General features: G+C 41.4%; 1 protein-coding gene across 3 annotated transcripts in view; it reads right to left on the bottom strand.

The window, feature by feature from the left end:
- Positions 1–19,470, bottom strand: part of TDRD12 (tudor domain containing 12) — a 102,288-nt gene that overhangs the window by 6,863 nt on the left and 75,955 nt on the right. For 2 of the 3 annotated variants that reach the window (XM_054697060.1, XM_037516366.2), the window contains exons 23-26: positions 7,617–7,804; positions 6,760–6,973; positions 5,109–5,201; positions 2,268–2,440 (exon numbers count right to left, since the gene is read on the bottom strand). In XM_054697060.1, the coding sequence (XP_054553035.1) occupies positions 2,268–2,440; positions 5,109–5,201; positions 6,760–6,973; positions 7,617–7,804 (668 nt within the window). Of the gene's footprint in view, positions 1–2,267; positions 2,441–2,536; positions 2,653–5,108; positions 5,202–6,759; positions 6,974–7,616; positions 7,805–19,470 lie in introns of those variants that run through there. The other variant, XR_005126100.2, reaches the window with a different exon arrangement.

Here is a 19,470-nt window from a genome sequence, read left to right as displayed (position 1 = left end):
GTACCCAGTTTTATGTAGAAAACTAAAAAAAAACACTGCAGACTATAAACTATTTTAACCTTTGCCACATTAAAAAAAAATACACCTATTTTCAGCTGTAACTAGGGATCTCTCAAGGCAGCCAATGACTACATTGCTCAGTCTCCTGGGCACACAGTCCTGCCTTGATGGCCACTCAGCAGCGTCTGGCACACTCCTCACCTTGCCCCATCAAACCCTCCCCCTCCCCTGCTGTCCCAGTCTTCCCTCTCCCCTGCTGGCTGCACCCTATCGCTCTCCCACCTCTCAGTTTTAGAGGCCTAGGGCTCAGTCCTTGGATTTTTCACACTCACCCCATCAGGGCTCTCTTCCATATCCATTCTGACTTCCAAAACAAAGTACCTTCTGACCAGGTTCCTCGAGACCACAAGTTCACTAGAAATACATTCAGAAATGAGCTGTTTCTCACCACCTCCACCAAACCATTCTAGTCCATGCGATGGCAATCTGTCCGCAGCCCTGGCACAGTCTCTGTCCCTCAGCCCTCTCTTTAGTCTCAACACTGCAGCTCAGAACCATCTTCTCATCAAGTCATTCCTCTGCTCCAACCCCAAGAATGCCTCCAAGACATGACCCTGCACTGACCCACGCTGTCCCTGACGCACAAATACCCAAGACTCCTGCCCGCAGGAGTCCTTTCCCAGGTACCTGCAAGGGTCAGCCTCACCTCTGGAGTGAGCCAGCTTATTCCTGCCCAGAGCCACCCCTCTACCTTTCTGCTTTAATCTGCTCCTTCTCACGCATTACCATCTGACCCAGCAGGTACTTTTTTTTAACCTGTTCATCATCATCTCTCTCCACAGAAATGTGAGCCCTTTCAAGGGATGGCTCTTCTTTTTTGTTCATGATCATCTCAATAGACAATAAATATTTACTGCATGAATCTTAAAACTGCAACTTTACCTAACAGCACCTTCAATGGAAAAGTATATATTTATTAAGTCAAATGAAATGATGTTAGACTGAAAAAATATTCTAGCATCTTGCTACCAAAAGAGAACACATGCACGGCAAGATGGCCAAGGAGGAAGCGCCAACCTTCCCTTCCCCACAGGAGCATCACACAAACCACCCGAAGCTGTATGAACCAATTCCCCGGAAGCCTGGAAAACAGTGAAGCCTTTACAGCAACCAAGCAAATGCCTAACCAAGAAAAAGCCTATTTCAAAAATTAGAGGAAAATTCTCTGGAATTTTCACCTGCCCGTGTATCCACATCACCCCCCTACTCACTTTGGTCATCCTGAACTGCCAGGTTCCTGTTCCTCAAAACAAAGGGTACAAACCTCACATGCAAATACCGTGTAACAGGCGTCTTATTCTACCTGCTGGCGCTGGAGGTGGGGGTGGGCACACATCTGAGGGACTGGTGCTAGACACCTGTGTGTCTCATCTGAGATGGAACACAGGTGTAAAGCCACAGGCACTGCTTGGGAAAGGCCACGGCAGGCCCACAGACACCTGAGGCAAAAGGCTGCCCAAGAAGACAAAGACTGTGTCCATCTGTGTCTCACTGGGGATTGCCAAAGCGACTTTCAGAGTCTCTCATATGTAGCTTGTGGAAAAGTAAACCAACACAATACAAAATACATATATAAGTACAACAAAACATGTAGGAGGCTGGGCCACTTGAAGTAGCTCAGAACTGGAAGTTTCTTCATCAATAGTAGGGCGGGACAAATTATATTCATACAATGGGGTATTATGCAGCAACAAGAATTTATAATCTACAGGTTCATGCGCAAAACAGATGAACTTCACAAATAATGCTAAGTCAAAATCGCCAGGCACCAGCCACACACAACATGATCATTCAAACAAAGAACATAGCCAGTGAAGAGCTCCCGGGCTTCCTCATGTTGGGGGTGAGGCTACCCATGGGGAACGTGGAAGGGGCAGTCAGCTGTGATCTGGGGCTGGTTTCTGTGCTCAGCAAATCCATCAAACTACACTTAAGATGTATGCACTGTTCTGCAGGTGTTTTGTCGGCAAAAAGTTAACAGGTGAAATAACGTATCTGGGGTTTGTTTATAATACTCCCCCAAACACAGAAGTGTGGATTGGGGTATGGATAAAACAAGACTCCCAAATTCTTGGTAATTTTTGAAGCTGAGTGATGGGAACGTGGAGACTCATTAAACTCTACTTTCATTAAAAAATGCTCATAATACAGGTGAGTTATAGTTCCACAAAACAGCTCTTCCAAAAGAGAGACAAAAATCCACTTACAGGGTTTGGCTTAGGCTTTCTTCAAAAGTTGGCATTTTAGCTCCTTTGTATAATTTTTTCAGTTGTTCTATATGGTCTGAATTATCAATGCCCATTCCCATTGACAAAATTTCAGCTCGAACATTATAATCAATGATAGAAGTTTTCAAGTTTGTAAGTTTTGTAATGTGCACCTTGAATCAAAGAAAAAATATATTTGCAGGAATCACACTTTGAACTTGAAAGGAATCATAAACATACGGCCTTTCAATCTATCGCTGCAGATATACCTGGGCACATGCCACAATGTACAAGGGCTTCCCAACTGCAGCATCCGGTCATTTCACAACCAAGGTTACATCTCAATCTTCCAGAGCCCAGGGCCACTGCAGAAACATGATCAGGTCTGGGGTGGGGGTCAAGATCAGATGTTGGAATAAAGCCCCCAGACAAGTCCAATCAGTAATGCTGTAACCACACACAAAATGCACTGATCTTTCTATTATTCTAGTACTTTTGCTTTTTCTAACAAGGAGGATCCTAAGGCTGAGTCTTCAGGGGCCCACCAAGACCCCACGCAAGGCCCTGAATCCTGTGTTCTGGAAACTTCTTTCACTTGTCTTTTCTGCAACCAAAGCATTCTCACCCATTTCAATTTATAAAAAAATTAAACATGAAAATCTGTAGCAGTCTAATTTCTGTCGGTGAGTGATGTGGACCCAGGATGGAGCACCCCTTCATCGTCAGGGGCTGGAGGCGGGGGAAGGCTGGCACTGGCTGCTGGCACCCCTTCCAAGTGAAACCTGGGAATGCGCTCCCATCTGGGAATAACAGAAGAGTCTCTCCACCCACACTATGGACCAAGCTGGCCCAGATGGGGGTTTGCCCCCCATGGAATGCCATGGATACTGCTCCACCTGGAGGTGGGGAAGGATGTTTGCCCAGTGGGTCTTCTGCTTCACTCTTATAGCTATAGTTTTTTTTTTTAATAGAGGCATGCTTTTATTTATTTATTTGTTTGTTTGTTTTGTTTATACATGCACTGGGTACAGTCAGAAGCACGGGAGGGTGGGAGAATTCACCAGAGCCAGAGCGGGGAGCAGAGCAGGCAAAAGGACCGAAGTACACTGCTGAGGGGAGCAGCGGGCGGCAGGAGAGGTCTGCGCGCCATGTGGGACCCTCCTCCGGTGGCCGGGGAGCAGCCGGGGATCGAACCGGCGCTGCAGAGGCCGCGGGCAGCTTCGCAACCCAGCGCTCAACCGCTGTGCCACCGGGGAGGCCCTATAGCTATAGTTTTTAAAAATCCCCACCTGAAGGGCCTCCCTGGTGGCGCAAGGGGTTAAGCACCGCACGATGAAGTAGTCTGCAGCCTCTGCAGCAGGAGTTTGATGCTCGGCCGGCCAGGGGGCAGCCCACATGGTGCAGCAGACCTCTCCTGACTTGCCCACTGCTCCCCTCAGCAGTGTACTTCGGTCACTCTGCCTGTTCTGTTCCCCACTCTTGTCTCTGCTGAATCCTCTCACCCCTGCATTTCTGGCCTGTACCCCAGCTCTTGCATGCATAAATAAATAAATCTTTACCAAAAAATCCCCACCTGAAAAAGTTTTCATCTTTCTCCCACAAAGAAGAATTACAATGCTGATGAGGAAAACACCAACTGAGACCCCACAATCTCTTTATTTACCTGCACTGGTAATCTCTACCTCCTCTCCTAAAAGTCATTTTATCCTCTTACTCTTTGGTCTCTACCCAAACTTTCTTTAATGTGTTAAGGCTTTTCTAGTCTTGTAAATATAACTTTTTAGCCAAACAGTTTTTATGAACTAACTTCCTTTAACTTGTATAAATCACCATAATTAAGACTGAAGTGTACTAAAGCATAACTCTGAACTGAAAGGAGAGTCCTTGGGGTGTGAGCAGAGGGGATGGTGCAGCAGCAGAGCAGAGGCACTGAGACTCTGCAAGAAGCGTCATCTCACTCTCAGCCCCCAACACAGCTCCTCACGGTAGGAGTGTGGATGAGGAGGAGGGAATCTTTTGCCTTTGACAGGCCAGAGCACGAATTAGGTGCTCAATCAATATTTGGTGAAAGAATAAGACAGGAGTTTTAAATATAATAATACCTCCCCCATGCTAGAATCCTCAACATTGTGTATCATAGACCAGGACTTTCAGATCATTTAGAGCTAGACAAATGGATCCCATTAGGCAGGTGCTGCCCCGTGGGAAAGCCACTGAACAATGCACAAGTAACACTTGAAATCATGGGAGAGAATGTAAATATTAGAGACTGAAACATGGAGTAAGGATAGTCTGAAAGAGCATCTTCTCAGTTGTATGTGAGTGCATGTGCTTACACACACACACACTCTCTCACTCACTCCTGTGAGCTTTCTGGATTACAATGTAAAAATTGCCCATAAAGGGGCCTCCCTGGTGGCGCATCCATAGCCTTTGCAGCATGAGTTCGATCCTCGAGGGCCAGAGAACAACCCACATGGCAAAACAGACCTCTCCTGTCTTGCCCACTGCTCCCCTCAGCAGTGCATTTCAGTCAGTTTTCCTGTTCTGTTCCCCACTGTCTCTGGTGAATCCTTTCACCTCCTGCATCTCTGGCCTGTACCCCAGCTCTTTTATGCATAAATAAATAAATCTTTTAAAAAACTGCCCTTAAATAAGACACCCACAACCAAATTCATGACTTAAATGACGTGGTAAAAAAACAAACGCTAACGCAGAATCCCAAATATGCCTTCATTTACGTGAGGAACACATTTATTTAAGCAACAAGTTAGAATGATTTGGGTAATTTTAGGGGCCCATTCAAATGCAGATTTCTTTTTAAGAAAACTGCGTACTTACCATTGGATCAAGCCAAACTGTATTTCCCAGAGCCAGTATCACTTTTGCATCATGCAGCTTGCCAATAATTTTGTGATGAACATACCTAGTAACCTGAAAAAAATTTTTTATCGGAACCTTTAAGGAAATACCTTATTTTATATATGCTGTGCATGTTTTGCAAAAAACTTACCGAAGCAGTTCATTTGAACCTCACAACCACTTCAACAGGTCATTTATGGACACCATCAATCATGATAAGACTAACAGTGGAGTTAAATGAGGAGAGAAGCAAAAGGGAGTTCCGAGAACAGGTGGGGTCTATGCCTTTGGACTCCTAACACTGTGCATTTCCCTGTCCAGGGAAATTTTCCCTGCTCCCTGTCCAGCATCTGTTAACTGTCAACTTTGTCTTTACAACACAGATGTTTCTTCCTTGGGAAATGAAAGCGTTCCTGCGGCTTCAGAGGAGGACATCACGGCCACAAGCTTCGCGCTCTCCCAGCCCTTTCCGCCTGGCACGGCTCAGCAGGTGAGTCACACACTTCCTTGCACACCTGAACTCCACTATGCAGAACAGGATAAGCTGGCTCGTCATGATTAGATGATTTCTAATTCCCTTCCTGTATATTAATTGGGAAGAATACACACAGGAGCTTTTTTCCCCATTTCTACAAAAGACACCTCTTCATGAAATATTTGAAACTGATCAGCTTAGCAGTTCATGTGCTTCCTGAGGACAAGGAACACAGCATCTTGCCAGTGGCTACATCCCCAGAACCTGCAGCACCAGCACACAATGGCTACTCGGTAAACGCTTTGCAGGAGCCGAAATGTCTATTTAATAAAGGCTACTTGTACTAAACTCACAACAGTAGGTTGTATATTCATCCAATACTGTGGAAACATTCACCTGCGTTCTTTTTGGATAATGTAAATTTGTTTATAAATGAAATTGTTTTTACTCTGCCAACTGCAATGGTTTATTTCATATCTTAACAGGATTATACAAAAGTTAACCTTCCACTGAAGAAGCAGGAATATCATCATGAACACAATTCACTGCTCCGGCAACAAGCAGGATGAACTGCCTCTCCACCCACTCTGTCAAGTGCGCAGCCCACCCAAGACCACGCTGCTGGGTTCCAAGTCACCACCTCACTGCTTCTTAGGGTCCACTTGGTGATACCTAACTCCTGAGGAAATGTAGTGTCTTCTTTTGGAAGCTTTTCTATACTCTCTCCTCCCTTGTCTATTCTCTCAACCCCGGAAGAATCACCTAGGCTATCCAGAGAGTGTCCATCGCCTACGTCTTCTTTGACAGAGATAAACATTTCTGTAGGTCGTACATGGTTTTTTCTGCTTAAGCTGTTAGCCAGTGTATTTTACTACGACCAACAGTTTCTTTCCATTCTAAGCTGTGAATCAGGCATCCCATACCTGGCCAGGGGGCCTGATACCTCCAGGATCAGCACTGGGTCCATGCACATGATGGCGCATGCATTCCTGCTCTGGCAGGGATCCAAGCAGAATGGTGCTTCAGACGCCCAGAAAAAGCAGCATTTTACCCAAACTCAAAACTCTAAATTCAATTATACCACAATTTGGTCTATATCCTGGGTTAAGTATATTATACAACTCAATGAAATATAAAAAAGTCAAAGTAACTCACCTTTGGATTCCATTCAATTTCATTGTCAGCGGGTTTCACTCTACAAACAATAAACTCCACAGCTTGCGGGGGCAGCGTGTGGAAACACTCTGGAAGTTGCAATAATTGATCCCTTGTGATGAGCCCGGTCCTGCCTTCATCTATAAACTTTACAAGGACATTCTCTAGGGCCCAAGTGTCTTCTTTTTTAGGGCTCATCTCCAACACCTGAACCCTGGAGAACAACAGTGGTCTCAGTTTAACAGACTCCAAAATGGAAACAATCTTTGCCTCAACTTATTAAATGCAAAACACAAAAATAAAAGACTGAGACTTTTAGTCCATACCATTTTATTTCAGAAATAACTAGAGATGTCAAGAATACTTAACAATAGTTTATTTAGTTAAAGCATACCTAACAATAAAAAAGTGCAGTATTTTTCAACAGAGTGAATTCCTTTATCTGACAACAAAAAAAAATGAATAGAGCAAATTAAATTTTCAAAGTTTCAAAGTGGCTATTCCTATATGGAACTGGTGTGGCATCTGAAAGCACAGATGGGGCAAGAAGCAAACAAACAGGGATTTGATAAGAATGGAGTTACAGATGCATCTGTGCATGGCACACAGCGATGGCTTGATAATTGAACATAAAATGTCACACTGTCGTCCATGCCCTCTGCTCAAGAGTCCAGGACCCAGCAAGCCTCACTGGATCTCTGGGATCCTGGCCACAGCACTGGCACCATCCTCCGAGGGGGCAGCCATACTTAGTACATAGTCCACTGAGGTCAAGAGTTGTAAAAATAGGGCTTAATTTCATCTAGAGTTACCTCATTCTTCACAACTTTTAGAGATGATATAAACAGACACTTTACCTGTGAAAAAGTGTTTTTTCTGCTAATCCATATAATCCAAATTTCTCCACCTTTTCAACAGTTGTTTTATTATTGGAATCCTCAAAATACTCTTTCATTTCAGCATGAAGAGTTGCATAAAGGTCCACATTTTTATTAACTATACGACCAAAGTAGTTTGTTGCATTGGAAATATAAAAGGGTATTACCTGAAACATAAATAGTAAAGTTAACTAAAAATCATATTAATCTAGGGAGCTCCCCAGTGGCACAGCAGGTTAAACGCAGTACTGTGAAGCTGTCTGTAGCCTCTGCAGTGTGGGTTTGATTCCCGGCCGGCCAGGCAGAGTCCCCCATGGCGAAGCAGACCTCTCCTGTCTCGCCTGCTGCTCCCCTTATCAGTGCTTTCGATCTGTCTGCCTGTTCTGCTCCCCACTCTGACTCTGGTGAATCCTCTCACCCTCCAGTGCCTCTGGCCTGTACCCAAGCTATTGTATAAATAAAAAATAAATCTTTAAAAAAAATTCATTAGGGCCTCCCTGGTGGCACAGGCAGATCAATGCAGTGCTGTGAAGCTGTCCAGAGCCTCTGCAATGCCTGTTTGATCCCTGCCAGCCTCGAAGATACCCACATAGCGCAGCAGACCTCTCCTGTCTCACCTGCTGCTCCCCTCAGCAGTGTTATTTCATCAGTCTGCCTGTTCTGTTCCCCTCTCTGTCTCTAGTGAATCCTCTCACCCTCTCACACATCTGGCCTGTACACGGTTTTTGTATAAATAAATAAATCTTTAAAAAACCCCAAAACATTGACACCCAATTATGTTTTAAAAACTCATTAAAAAATATTAGGCTACCCTTCCCCACCCACAAAGCTGGCATACTCTGACCAACAGAAAGAAAAACAACAACAACAAAAACAGACTACAGATCAAGTGGGACAGTGAGTGGAAAGGAACTATTGCAGGCACTGCACCCTTTGAACAGGAACTGTGAAGAACCATGCGGGAATAGCCAAGGAGGTGAGTGAATGGCTCTGGGTGCCAGTGCCATTAGAGGAAGATAAGGTCTCCCTGGAGAGACCTGCAAATAGCCTAAGGCCAGCCGGCAAGCTTGTGTGGAAAAGTGCGCAAGCTCGAAAACCATTCGAGGATTGCAGCTGCCCAGGTCCCTGCGCCCTTGACCTAGGTTGGTGGGGAGACAAGTGGGAACGGTGAATGACCTCACTGAGTAATCAAAAGTCAGGTGCTTGGGCATGGGAGCTGTGTGCAAAAGGCACCATTTCTGCGGACACTGAACTGGGCTACCATCCATGTCCTGGATCTGAGGGCTTCGGAACTGAGACCCAGGGCTTGAATTTCAGGGTGTGGGATCCCCATGATGCACGGTACAGGGGGCAGACAGAGTAGCCCATGCCATTGAACCATTCCACGCCATCCCCACTCAGTTCCAGGGAGACCCACGGGGAGAAAGCACAACCCCAGATGGATACTAAGAAAGATCTCTGGCACCACCTAGTGATCAGAACAAAATCACCAACTTCCTAATAGTTGGAAGTCAGGCTTTCCAAAACCACCCTCAGGCTCTGAGAGGGGGGTGGGCCACTCAAACAGGGGTAAGAAGGGAAACAAGGTGTGGAGCAAGACCCCATCTGGAACTGAGAGCTAGGCACAGGATTCAGGGCATGGGAAATGCCGTAACAGTGGGCACTGCACAAGGTGACAGGCATCGTTTTGGATCTGAGACCCTGAGATTGAGAACTAGAGCCAGAAATCAGGGCAAGGATCCACACAGCCACGAGCACAGCACCAGGCGAACACGGGGCAGACACAGCACCCAGGCCCTGTGTCACGGTGCTCCTCTCCCCCTCCTCCATTTTTTTTTTTTTTTAATCTTAAATTTTATTTTTATATTCCCCCATACAATTGCAAACGCCCCATTCTGACCCCAATCCTTCCCCTCCCGCCCCCACCCCCCAAAAAGTGTCTCTGGTTCATAGTTTTTTGTTGATTTTGATTTTCACTTTCTTATATTCATTTTCCTGGTCCCTTATTTAAGTTTTCTAGATTCCTGCTATGAGTGAGACCATCCGGTATTTTTCTTTTTCTTTTTGGCTTATTTCGCTGAGCATGATCCCTTCCAGCGCCATCCATGTTGCTGCAAATTGCATGTGTTTATCTTTTTTGAATGCTGAGTAATATTCCATGGTATATATGTACCACATCTTCTTGATCCAGTCATCTACTTTTGGGCATTTGGGTTGTTTCCAAAGCTTAGCTATTGTAAACAGTGCTGCTATAAACATAGGGGTGCAGGTGCTCTTTGGAACTGATGTTTCTGTGTCCTTTGGGTAAATACCTAGGAGTGGAATTGCTGGATCATATGGAAGCTCTATGTTTAGTAGGTCCAGAAATCTCCACACAGCTCTCCATAGTGGTTGGACCAGTTTGCACTCCCACCAACAGTGCAGAAGAGTTCCTTTTTCTCCACATCCTCGCCAACATTTGTTGTTGCTAGTTTTTTTAATATGTGCCATTCTCACTGGTGTGAGATGGTATCTCATGGTAGTTTTGATTTGCATTTCCCTGATTGCAAGTGATGTTGAACATTTTTTCATATGTCTGTTGGCCATTTGCATTTCCTCTTCAGAGAAGTTTCTTTTTAGCTCTTTTGCCCATTTTTTGACTGGATTATTTTCTTTGTTGTTGCTGAGTCTCATCAGCTCTTTGCAGATTTTTGTGATCAGTCCTTTATCATTAGTGTTGGGTGCAAAAATGTTCTCCCAGTTGGTGGGGTTTCTCTTTGTTTTTGTTATTGTCTCTTTTGCTGTGCAGAAGCTCTTTAATTTGATGTAGTCCCAACTGTTTATCTTTGTCTTCACTATCACTGCTTTGGGTGATGTGTCTGTAAAGATGTCTTTGATGTGCAAATCCCGTAGTGTTTCGCCTATATTTCCTTCTATGTATTTTATGGTTTCAGGTCTTATGTCTAGTTCTTTAATCCATTTTGAGTTGATTTTTGTGTATGGTGTGAGGTAGTGGTCAAGCTTCATTCTTTTGCATGTAGCGACCCAGTTTTCCCAGCACCATTTATTGAACAAACTTTCTTTGCTCCAATGCATAGTCTTTGCTCCTTTGTCAAAGATTAGTTGACCATAAATCTGTGGGTTTATTTCTGGATTTTCTATTCGATTCCATTGGTCTGTATGTCTGTTCTTGTTCCAATACCATGCAGTTTTGATGATTATGGCTTTGTAGTATAGTTTGAAGTCTGGGAGTTTGATGCCTCCATTTCCTTCTTTTTTTTCAGTAGAGCTTTGGCTATTCGGGGTTTTTGGTGATTCCATATGAATTTCATCAATAATTGTTCTATTTCTTTGAAGAATGCCATTGAGATTTTGATTGGAATAGCATTGAATCTGTATATTGCTTTTGGTAGGATGGCCATTTTAATAATGTTTATTCTTCCAATCCATGAGCAGGGGATGTCTTTCCATTTCTTTGTGTCTTCTTCTATTTCTTTTAACAGTGTTTTATAGTTTTCTTTGTATAGGTCCTTTACCTCTTTTGTTAGATTTATTCCCAAATATTTGATTTTTTTTGTTTCAATAATAAAAGGGGTGGTTTTTTTGATTTCTTCTTCTTCAGATTTATTGTTTGTGTATAGGAAGGCTACTGACTTTTGCGTGTTGATTTTGTATCCTGCCACTTTACTGAACTGACTGATGAGTTGAATTAGTTTTTCTGTGGAGATTTTGGGGTTCTCTATGTATATTATCATATCATCTGCAAAGAGTGATAGTTTGACTTCTTCTTTTCCTATTTGGATTCCTTGGATGTCTTTCTCTTGTCTTATTGCTCTGGCTAGGACTTCCAGTATTATATTGAAAAGCAGTGGTGAGAGTGGACATCCTTGTCTTGTTCCAGATCTTAATGGAATTGCTTTCAGCTTTTCACCATTGAGAATTATACTGGCTGTTGGCTTCTCATAGATGGCCTTTATGATGTTGAGGTATGTTCCTTGTATCCCAAGAATTTCAAGGGCTTTTATCATGAATGGGTGTTGCACTTTGTCGAAAGCTTTCTCAGCATCTATTGATATTATCATATGGTTTTTATATTTCTTTTTGTTGATGTGTTGGATAACGTTGATTGATTTTCGGATGTTAAACCATCCTTGTGCCCCTGGAATGAATCCAACTTGGTTGTGGTGAATTATCTTATGGATACATTGTTGGATTCTGATAGCTAAAATTTTATTGAGGATTTTTGCATCAGTGTTCATTAGGGAGATTGGCCTATAGTTTTCCTTTTTTGTGTTGTCCTTATTCGGTTTTGGTATTAGTGTAATATTGGCTTCATAGAACGTGTTTGGTATTGTCCCTTCCTTCTCAATTTTTTGGAAGAGTTTGTGAAGGATAGGCACTAATTCGTCTCTGAATGTTTGGTAGAATTCATTTGTAAATCCATCAGGTCCTGGGCTTTTGTTTTTGGGGAGGTTTTTAATTACCATTTCAATTTCGCTGCTTGTAATTGGTCTGTTTAGGTGTTCTATTTCTTCTTTATCTAGCTTTGGGTGATTGTAGAGTTGTAGGAATTTGTCCATCTCCTCTAGATTGTTGAACTTGTTTCCATATAACTGTTCATAGTAGTTACTGATTATTCTTTTGATTTCTGCTGTGTCCGTTGTGATTTCTCCTCTTTCATTTATGATTCTGTGTATTTGTGCTTTCTCCCTTTTTCCTTTGTGAGCCTGGCTAGGGGTTTGTCTATTTTATTTATTTTTTCAAAGAACCAGCTCTTGGTTTCATGGATCTTTTGGATTGTTTTTTTAGTTTCAATTTCATTTATTTCTGCTTTGGTTTTTATTATTTCTTTTCTTCTACTGGATTTGGGGTTTTTTTGTTGTTCTTTTTCTAGATCTTTGAGCTTCGAGATTAGGTTGTTTCTTTGAGTTCTTTCTTGTTTTTTGATGTGAGCTTCTATTGCTATATATTTTCCTCTTATTACTGCTTTTGCTGCATCCCATACATTTAGGATATTGGTGTCCTCCTTGTCATTCAATTCAAAGAATTTTTTAATTTCTTCTTTGATCTCCTCATTAGTCCAGTGGTCTTCCAGTAGTGTGGCTTTTAATCTCCATGAGGTAGGATAATTCCTTGCCTTCTTTTTATGATTTATTTCTAGTTTGATGCCTTCGTGGTCAGAAAAGATGGTTGGTATGATTTCAATCTTGGTGTATCTGTTGATGTTTGTCTTGTGCCCCAGTATGTGATCGATCCTGGAGAATGATCCGTGTGCGCTTGAGAAAAATGTGTACTCCCTTTTTTTTGGGTTTAGTGTTCTATAGATGTCTGTTAAGCCCAAATGCTCTAGGTCCTTATTTAGAGCTTTAGTTTCTTTACTTATTTTTTGTCTTGTTGATCTATCCATTGTTGATAGTGGTGTGTTGAAGTCTCCCACTACGTATGTGTTTTCTCTGATGTCTGTTTTCAGAGAGGACAACAGTTGTCTGATATATTTTGGTGCTCTTTCGTTTGGTGAGTATATGTTAATGAGTGTTATTTCTTCTTGAAGTATTGTCCCCTTAATCATAATGTAGTGACCATTGGGGTCTCTTTTTATTTTTTTGAGTTTGAAGTCTGTTTTATCTGATACAAGTATAGCTGTTCCTGCTTTCTTTTTTGGCCCATTTGCTTGTAGGATTGTTTTCCATCCTTTGACTTTGAGCCTATTTTTATCTTTTGTAGCTAAATGTGTTTCCTGGAGACAGCAAAAGGTTGGGTTTTGTTTCTTAATCCAGGCTGCAACTCTGTGTCTTTTTATTGAAGATCCCCCTCCTCCATTTCTCAGAGAACTACAGGGGAAAAGCACAGGTCAGCAAGTACAGGTCTCTAGCGTCACCTAGTGACCAGAGCAAAATCACCAACTAAGTGATTCCCCGCTGGAACTGAGTAAATAAGGAGGGAGGGAACTGTAAGAGACAGTGCCCAGCAACACTGCCACAGCATCAACAACCTGGTGGAATTTTGGCCTACCAGTGCTGGTCTCCGTCTGGTAAACAGTTTTCAACACCCCTGAAGGAGCAATCCAAAAAGATGCCTGCCAACACTGCTACAGGGTGGTCCCCAGGAAAGGGGGAGGTTCCCTGCCCCACCCAAGGGAGGGTGGAGCTGAGCAGGAAGAGGAGAAGCTGCAGAAGAGACTGAGGAAGGAAGGAAGCAGGATGGAGCCAGGAGACCTGGAGGAGGCACATGGAGCCTAGAGACACGTAAAGAAACTGCGCTTGTCTTTTGGTCGTGGACTAGGTGACACAGATGTGGGTGAGACCTGTGGGGAGGTGACAATGGCAGCTTTTATCTTGATGTTGATTTTGCTCTTTTCCTTCCGGGCTTGTCCGGTTGTTTGTGACCCTTTTCTGTGGGTCCCCACTGGAAGATGCTTTAGACTTGTAGCAGGCTTTGGGGCCTTGCTCTGGGCCGATCCCATATGGATGGACTTTCACCCACGAGGGGACGGGTAACTTTGGGTGCTTCATTTAGAAACTAGACTCTTTGCCTTACCTGTATTGTTTCCTAGTTTTATTAAAGATCCTTCCCATTAGTCTCATGTGTTTTGTGTTGATGCGGCGGATGGCAGAACCCATTTAGTATAGGCAGGTTTGCGGGGTTTGGGCTGCCCCTCTCCCTGTCCTATAACAACACCAGTGGCACAACGTCCCAATGCATAAAACAAATTAGAAAGCTAACAGCAGGGAGAAGAAAAAATATAAATAACCAAGCAAGCCCACAGGAGAAGGACACACCACAAAAAGAAATACAGTCACCAGAGCTCAACAATGACATGGAAGAACTTCTCGGCCTATCAGATAGAGAATTAATGATCATCATGATTAAAAAGCAGAAAGAAAACGAAAAGGAAAAAAATGATTTGAGACAAATAATCACTGAACTGAAGAATGAAATTGAGACCTTAGAAAAGGAAAGAAAAGAAATGCAGGAGATTAAAAGATTATTAGAGGAGATAAAAAAAAAAAACTCTGGGAAAAGCAATGAAAACAGAATCAATGAAATGGAAGAATGGATCAGTACTATTGAAGATACAGAAATAAAAAGAGCCAAAAGAGAAAAGGAGAGAGAAGTGCAAATGAAGAACCACGAGGATACTCTTAGACAATTATCAGACTCCATGAAGAGAGGATATTTAAGAGTTATAGGCATTTCAGAAGGTGAGGAGAGAGACAAAGAATTTGAGAAATTATTCAAGTAGATAATTGAAGAAAACTTCCCAAGCATGAAAAAGGAGATGAATATAGATATACAAGAAGTGAGAAGAACTCCCAATTACCACAATAAAAAGAAAATTACAGAAAGACACTTAATAGTAAAGATTGCAAGAGTCCAAGACAAAGAAGAAACAATGAAACTGGCAAAGGGGAAGAAACAGATAACTTACAAGGGAAAACCAATCAGGTTATCTTCAGACTTCTCCGAAGAAACATTACGGGCAAGAAGAGAATGGACTAACATATTCAGCAAACTTCAACACAGCAAATGCCAACCAAGAATACTTTACCCTGCAAAGCTCTCCTTCCTCTACGAAGGAAAAATATGGACCTTCTAAGACAAACAGAAACTGCAGAAATTCATTACAACTAAACCCCCACTCCAAAAAAATTCTACAAGAAGTCCTAAAGCCAAAACCAATACAGGAATGAAGAAGAACAGAATATAGCAAGGAATAAAATCATAAAAAAAACCAAACTCACAATGGCAAACACAGATGCCAACATATCAATATCAACTCTAAATGTAAATGGATTAAACTCATCAATAAAAGGAAAGAGTAGCAGGCTGGATTAAAAAACAAAATCCAACCTTCTGCTTCTCCAGGAAACATATTTAACCACAAAAGCTAAACATAGACTGAAAGCAAAAGGTTGGAAAACAATCCTAACAAGCAAATGGACCAAAAAAGAAGGCAGGAACAACCATACTTATATCAGACGAAAGAGACTTCAAATTAAAAAAGGTAAAAAGAGACACAGACGGACACGACATTATGATCAAGGGGACAGTACATTAGGAAGATATAACACTCATCAATGTATACTCACCAAATGAAGGGGCACCAACATATATTAGACTATTATTATCAGCTCTGAAAACAGACATTAAAGAAAATACATATATAGTGAGAGACTTCAACACCCCACTCTCACCAATGGACAGATCAACAAGACAAAAAATAAATAAAGGGGCCTCCCCAGTGGCGCAGCGGTTGAGCGCTGGGTTGCGAAGCTGCCCGTGGCCTCTGCGGTGCCGGTTCGATCCCCAGCTGCTCCCCAGCCACCGGAGGAGGGTCCCGCATGGTGCGCAGACCTCTCCTGCCGCCCGCTGCTCCCCTCAGCAGTGTACTTCGGTCCTTCTGCCTGTTCTGCTCCCTGCTCTGGCTCTGGTGAATTCTCTCACCCTCCCGCGCTTCTGACTGTACCCAGTGCATGTATAAACAAAACAAACAAATAAATAAATAAATAAAACATGCCTCTATTAAAAAAAAATGTTTAAAAAAAAAATAAAGACAGTAGAGCCCTAAATAAAGACACAGAACTCATAGACTTAACAGACATCTATAGGACACTGCACCTAAAAAAATCCAAGTACACATTTTTCTCAAGTGCGCATGGATCATTCTCTAGAATCGATCATATACTGGGCCACAAGACAAACATCAACAGATACATGAAGATCAAAATCATTCCAACTATCTTCTCTGATCATAAAGGCATCAAGCTAGAAATAAATCATGAAAAGAAAACAAGGAACCCTCCCACTTCATGGAGATTGAAATCCACACTACTGGAAGACCACTGGACTAATTAGGAGATCAAAGAAGAAACTAAAAAATACTTTGAGTTGAACGACAAGGAGGACACCACTTTCCAGAATGTATGGGATGCAGCAAAGGCAGTAATAAGTGGAATATATATAGCAATACAGGCTCACATCAACAAACAAGAAAGAACTCAAAGAAACAACCTAATCTCACATTTCAAAGAGCTAGAAAAAGAATAAAGAAACCCTAACACCAGTAGAAAGAAATAATAAAAATCAAAGCAGAAATAAATGAAATAGAAATTAAAAAAAAACAATCCAAAAGATCAATGAAACCAAAAGTTGGTTCTCTGAAAAAATAAACAAAATAGACAAACCTCTAGCCAGGCTCACAAAGAAAAAACGGGAGAAAACACACATAAATCGGATTATAAATGAAAGAGGAGAATCACAACAGACTAAGTGGAAATAAAAAGAATAATCAGAGATTACTATGAACACTTATATGCAAACAAATTCAACAACCTAGAAGAGATAGACAAATTCCTAGAACGATATAATCTTCCAAAGCTGGACAAAGAATAAATAGAACACCTAAACAGACCAATTACAAGCAGCGAAATTGAGGCAGTTATCAAAGCACTCCCCCAAAACAAAAGCCCAGGCCCAGACAGCTTCACAAATGAATTCTACCAAATATTCAGCAGTGAACTAGTGCCTATCCTACACAAACTCTTTCAAAAAATTAAAAAGGACTACTACCAAATACATTCTACGAAGCCAACATTACACTAATACCAAAACCAAAGACAATGCAAAAAAGGAAAACTACAGAGCAATCTTCCTAATGAACACTGATGCAAAAATCCTCCACAAAATCCTTGCCAACAGAATCCAACAATGCATCAAAGGGATAGTACACCGCGATCAAGGGTGATTTATTCCAGGAGCCTAAGGATGGTTCAACACATGAAAATCAGTAAGTGTAATCCAACACATCAACAAAAAGAAAAATAAAAACCGTATGATCATATTAATAGATGCTGAGAACATGTGACAAAGTTCAATATCCATTTATGATGAAGGCCCTCGAAATACTTATGATGTAAGATAAACTGTATCTTAACATGATAAAAGCTGTATATGACAAACCCACTGCCAATATTATTTTCAATGACGAAAAGCTGAAGGCCTTTCCTTTAAGATCAGGAACAAGACAAGGATGTCCTCTCTCACCATTGCTCTTCAGTATAATACTGGAGGTCCTAGCCAGGGCAGTAAGACAAGACATACAAGGACTCCAAATAGGGAAAGAAGTGAAACTATCACTATTTGCAGATGATATGATAATATAAATAAAGAACCATAAAAACTCCAAGCTCAAGTACATAATCAACCAGTTTAGTAAAGCAGCAGGATACAAAATCAACACAAGCAAATCAGTAGCCTTCCTATATAGGAAACAATCAGAAGCATACAATATATAGCAAACAATCAGAAGAAATCAAGAAAACCATTCCTTTTATAATTGAAACAAAAAAAATCAAATACTTGGGAATAAACCTAACAAAAGAGGTGAAAGACCTATATGAAGAAAATTATAACACATTGTTAAAAGAAACAGAATAAGACACAAAGAAATGCAAAGACATCCCCTGCTCATGGATTGGAAGAATTAACATGATCAAAATGGCCATCCTACCAAAAGCAATTTACAGATTCAACACTATTTCAATAAAGATTTCAAAGACATTCTTTAACGATAGAACAAATATTGATGAAATTCATATGAAACCACAAAAAACTTCAAATAGCCAAAGTTCTCCTGACCAATAGGTGGGAGAATGGAGGTATCACACTCCCAGACTTCAAACTATACTACAAAGCCATAATAATTAAAACTGGAACAAAAACAGACACACAGACCAATGAAATTGAATAGAAAACTTAGAAATAAACCCACATATTTATGGACAATTAATCTTTGACAAAAGTGCAAAGAACAGGCAATGGAAAAAGGACAGTTCCTTCAATAAATGTTGCTGGGAAAACTGGATTGCTACATGCAAAAAATGAGGCCAGACTACAACCTCCCATCATGCACAAAAGCCAACTCAAAATGGATAAAAGATCTGAAACCATAAAATATATAGGAGAAAAAAAAAAGGCAAAATACTACATGATATTCATCACAGTAACATCTTCAAGGACACATCCCTCAAAGCAAAGAAAGTAAAGGAAAAGATGAACAGCTGGGACTACAGGAAATTAAAAAGCTTCTGTAAAACAAAAAGAATATTAACCGAAACAAAGAGACACCCTACTGATTGGGAAAAATTTTTGCATACAATACTACTGATAAGAGAATGATCACAAAGATCTACAGAGCTAACCTGACTCAACAAAAACAAAGTAAACAATCCAGTGAAAAAAATGGGTAGAAGAGCTAAAAAGACACATCTCCAAAGAGGAAATGCAAATGGCCAACAGGAATATGAAAAAATGTTCAACATCACTTTAATCAGGGAAATGCAAATCAAAACCACAATGAGATACCACCTTACACCTGCGAGAATGGCACATATTAAAAAAACAGGAAATAACAAGTATTAGTGAGGATGTGGAGAAAAAGGAACTCTCCTACATTGCTGGTAGGAATGCAAACTGGTCCAACCACTATGGAAAGGTGCAGAGAAGTTCTTTATACTACTAAAAATGGAGCTTCCATATGACCCAGCAATTCCATTCCTAGGGCTCTACCCAAAGGACACAAAAACATTAATTCAAAATGATATCTGCACCAATGGGTAAAATATGGAGACAACTCAAATGCCCAAAAATAGATGACTAGATCAAGAAGATGTGGTCTATATACACAATGGGATACTATTCAACAATCAAAAAAGATAAACTCATGCCATTCACAGCAACATGATGGAGCTAGAAGGAATTATGCTCAGAGAAATAAGCCAGAAAGAAAAAGAAAAAAAAAAAGATGGTTTCCACTATGGAGACCTGTGTGGAGATTTCTGGACCTACTAAACAT

This window comes from Talpa occidentalis, unplaced genomic scaffold (genome assembly GCF_014898055.3).
Source record: "Talpa occidentalis isolate TD23 unplaced genomic scaffold, MPIMG_talOcc4v2.1 talOcc4.17, whole genome shotgun sequence".
In the NCBI taxonomy this organism is placed as follows: Eukaryota; Metazoa; Chordata; class Mammalia; order Eulipotyphla; family Talpidae; genus Talpa; species Talpa occidentalis.
Note: the sequence above shows the minus strand (reverse complement) of the source record. Positions and strands in the feature narration are given on the sequence as shown.